The sequence below is a fragment of the Hemiscyllium ocellatum genome, unplaced genomic scaffold, assembly GCF_020745735.1.
Source record: "Hemiscyllium ocellatum isolate sHemOce1 unplaced genomic scaffold, sHemOce1.pat.X.cur. scaffold_640_pat_ctg1, whole genome shotgun sequence".
NCBI classification, from domain to species: domain Eukaryota; kingdom Metazoa; phylum Chordata; class Chondrichthyes; order Orectolobiformes; family Hemiscylliidae; genus Hemiscyllium; species Hemiscyllium ocellatum.
Window position 1 is genome coordinate 82,501 of NW_026869147.1, and position 2,500 is coordinate 85,000.

Consider the following 2,500-nt stretch of genomic DNA (forward strand, 5'->3'; position numbering starts at 1 on the left):
GGGAGCAGGTACTGACGGAGGGTCACTGCAGAGGGAGCAGTTACTGACGGAGGGTCAGTGCTGAGGGAGCAGGTACTGACAGAGGGTCAGTGCAGAGGGAGCAGGTACTGACGGAGGGTCAGTGCTGAGGGAGCAGGTACTGACGGAGGGTCAGTGCTGAGGGAGCAGGTACTGACAGAGGGTCAGTGCAGAGGGAGCAGGTACTGACAGAGGGTCAGTGCAGAGGGAGCAGGTACTGACGGAGGGTCAGTGCTGAGGGAGCAGGTACTGACAGAGGGTCAGTGCTGAGGGAGCAGGCACTGATGGAGGGTCATTCCCATTCTGCTGGTCCTGCTCTCTCTCTCTCTCCCCCATTCTCTGTCTCTCCCTCTCTCTCTCCCTCTCTCTGTCACTGTGTCTCTCCCTCTCTCTCTGTCCAATTCTCCCAGACTCCCCCCCGCCTCTGTCTTTCTCTCTCCCATCTTCCCAGTGCCCCCTCCTCTCTCTGTCTTTCCCTCTGTATCTCTCGCTCTGAGACCCATTCTCCTGGTCCCCTTTGCTCTCTCTCTCTCTCTCTCCCCATCTTCCCAGTGCCCCCTCCTCTCTCTCTCTGTCCCATTTTCCTGGACCCCTTTGCTCTCCCTCTCTGTCTCATCTTCCCAGTGGCCCCTCCTCTCTCTCTCTATCTGTCCCATTTTCCTGGTCCCCTTTGCTCTCCCTCTCTCTCCCCCATCTTCCCAGTGCCCGTCCTCTCTCTCTCTCTCTCTCCACACCATCTCCCTCACAGTCTCACCCCAACAACGTACCATCATCCATGAAACTGGGGATACAGATGTTTCCACATGTGCTCTCACAGCAGCTCTGCCAGGCATCACAGTCTTCATCTCCGCTGCAACGATCTCCGAGTTTCAGGTCACACATGGGCTCCAGGCGGTGGGGAGCAGGACAGGTATCATCACCTGGACAGCACAGAGACAGTATGGATATAGTTGTACAGAAACACACAACTCCCTCGGATCTGCTCGAGTGAGACACGAGCGGTAAACGAGGGACTCCCACGGCTCTTCCATCACTGACACACCAGCTCCACAGCCCCGGGATTCAGGAAGCCTCAGGTATTTAGGCAATTCCAGGTGAATCTCCAAATACCACATCCCCCTATCCCACGGATATATCTACACACACACACACACACACACACACACACACACACACACACACACACACACACACACACACACACACACACACCCAGCTCCCTGCCCACACTGCCATGGACTGTCATCACCACAGCAGAGGCTCTGAACAAACAGAGATACACTGATCACTTACGGCTCATGAGGAAACGAGGTACACATCTCTTTCCACAGGTGGCATTGCAGCATGATGACCAGGCATGGCAGTCAGTGTCATTCTGACACACGTCTCCCAACTTCATCTCACAGAATGGGTCCAAGCGGGTGGAGGCAGGGCACTGGGTCGCTGGAAGGAACAAAGTGACAGTCACATCAGGACATATGGAGAGGGTCAAACTCCCACAGGATAGGGACAGCATGGGGTCAGATACAGAGTAAAGGTCTCTCTACACCATCCCCCCGATCACACCCTCCCAGGGACAGGGACAGCATGGGGTTAGATACAGAGTAAAGGTCTCTCTACACCATCCCCCCGATCACACACTCCCAGGGACAGGGACAGCATGGGGTTAGATACAGAGTAAAGCTCCCTCTACACCATCCCTCCGATCACACCCTCCCAGGGACAGGGACAGCATGGGGTTAGATACAGAGTAAAGGTCTCTCTACACCATCCCCCCGATCACACCCTCCCAGGGACAGGGACAGCATGGAGTTAGATACAGAGTAAAGGTCTCTCTACACCATCCCCCCGATCACACCCTCCCAGGGACAGGGACAGCATGGGGTTAGATACAGAGTAAAGGTCTCTCTACACCATCCCCCCGATCACACACTCCCAGGGACAGGGACAGCATGGGGTTTAGGTACAGGGTGCAGCTCCCTCTACACTGTCCCACCATCGACCATTCCCAGGGACAGGGACAGCATGGGGTTAGATACAGGGTGCAGCTCCCTCTACACTGTCCCACCATTGACCATTCCCAGGGAAAGGGACAGCATGGGGTTAGATACAGGGTGCAGCTCCCTCTACACTCTCCCACCATCGACCATTCCCAGGGACAGGGACAGCATGGGGTGAGGTACAGGGTGCAGCTCCCTCTACACTGTCCCACCATCGACCATTCCCAGGGACAGGGACAGCATGGGGTTAGGTTCAGGGTGCAGCTCCCTCTACACTCTCCCACCAACAAACCCTCCTGCCTCGATACCTGTAGCCAGTGGGATGATACACAGAGCTTAACAGGAGTGGTGCCTTACGTCTGGACAGGAACTTGAAGACACATCTGTTCCCACAGGTGGTATTGCAGCAGGTTTGCCAACCCTCGCAGTCGCTGTCCTCATTGCACTGAGTGTGGAAACTCATGGTACAGACGTGGCTCAGT

General features: G+C 55.8%; 1 protein-coding gene across 1 annotated transcript in view; it reads right to left on the reverse strand.

Moving 5' to 3' along the window:
• LOC132814036 (multiple epidermal growth factor-like domains protein 6) overlaps positions 1-2,500 on the reverse strand; it is a 14,906-nt gene that overhangs the window by 9,386 nt on the left and 3,020 nt on the right. The window contains exons 5-7 of the mRNA XM_060823355.1: positions 2,376-2,500; positions 1,312-1,461; positions 786-938 (exon numbers count right to left, since the gene is read on the reverse strand). The exon at positions 2,376-2,500 is cut by the window's right edge and continues 31 nt beyond it. Coding sequence (XP_060679338.1) covers positions 786-938; positions 1,312-1,461; positions 2,376-2,500 — 428 coding nt within the window. The remainder of the gene's footprint in view (positions 1-785; positions 939-1,311; positions 1,462-2,375) is intronic.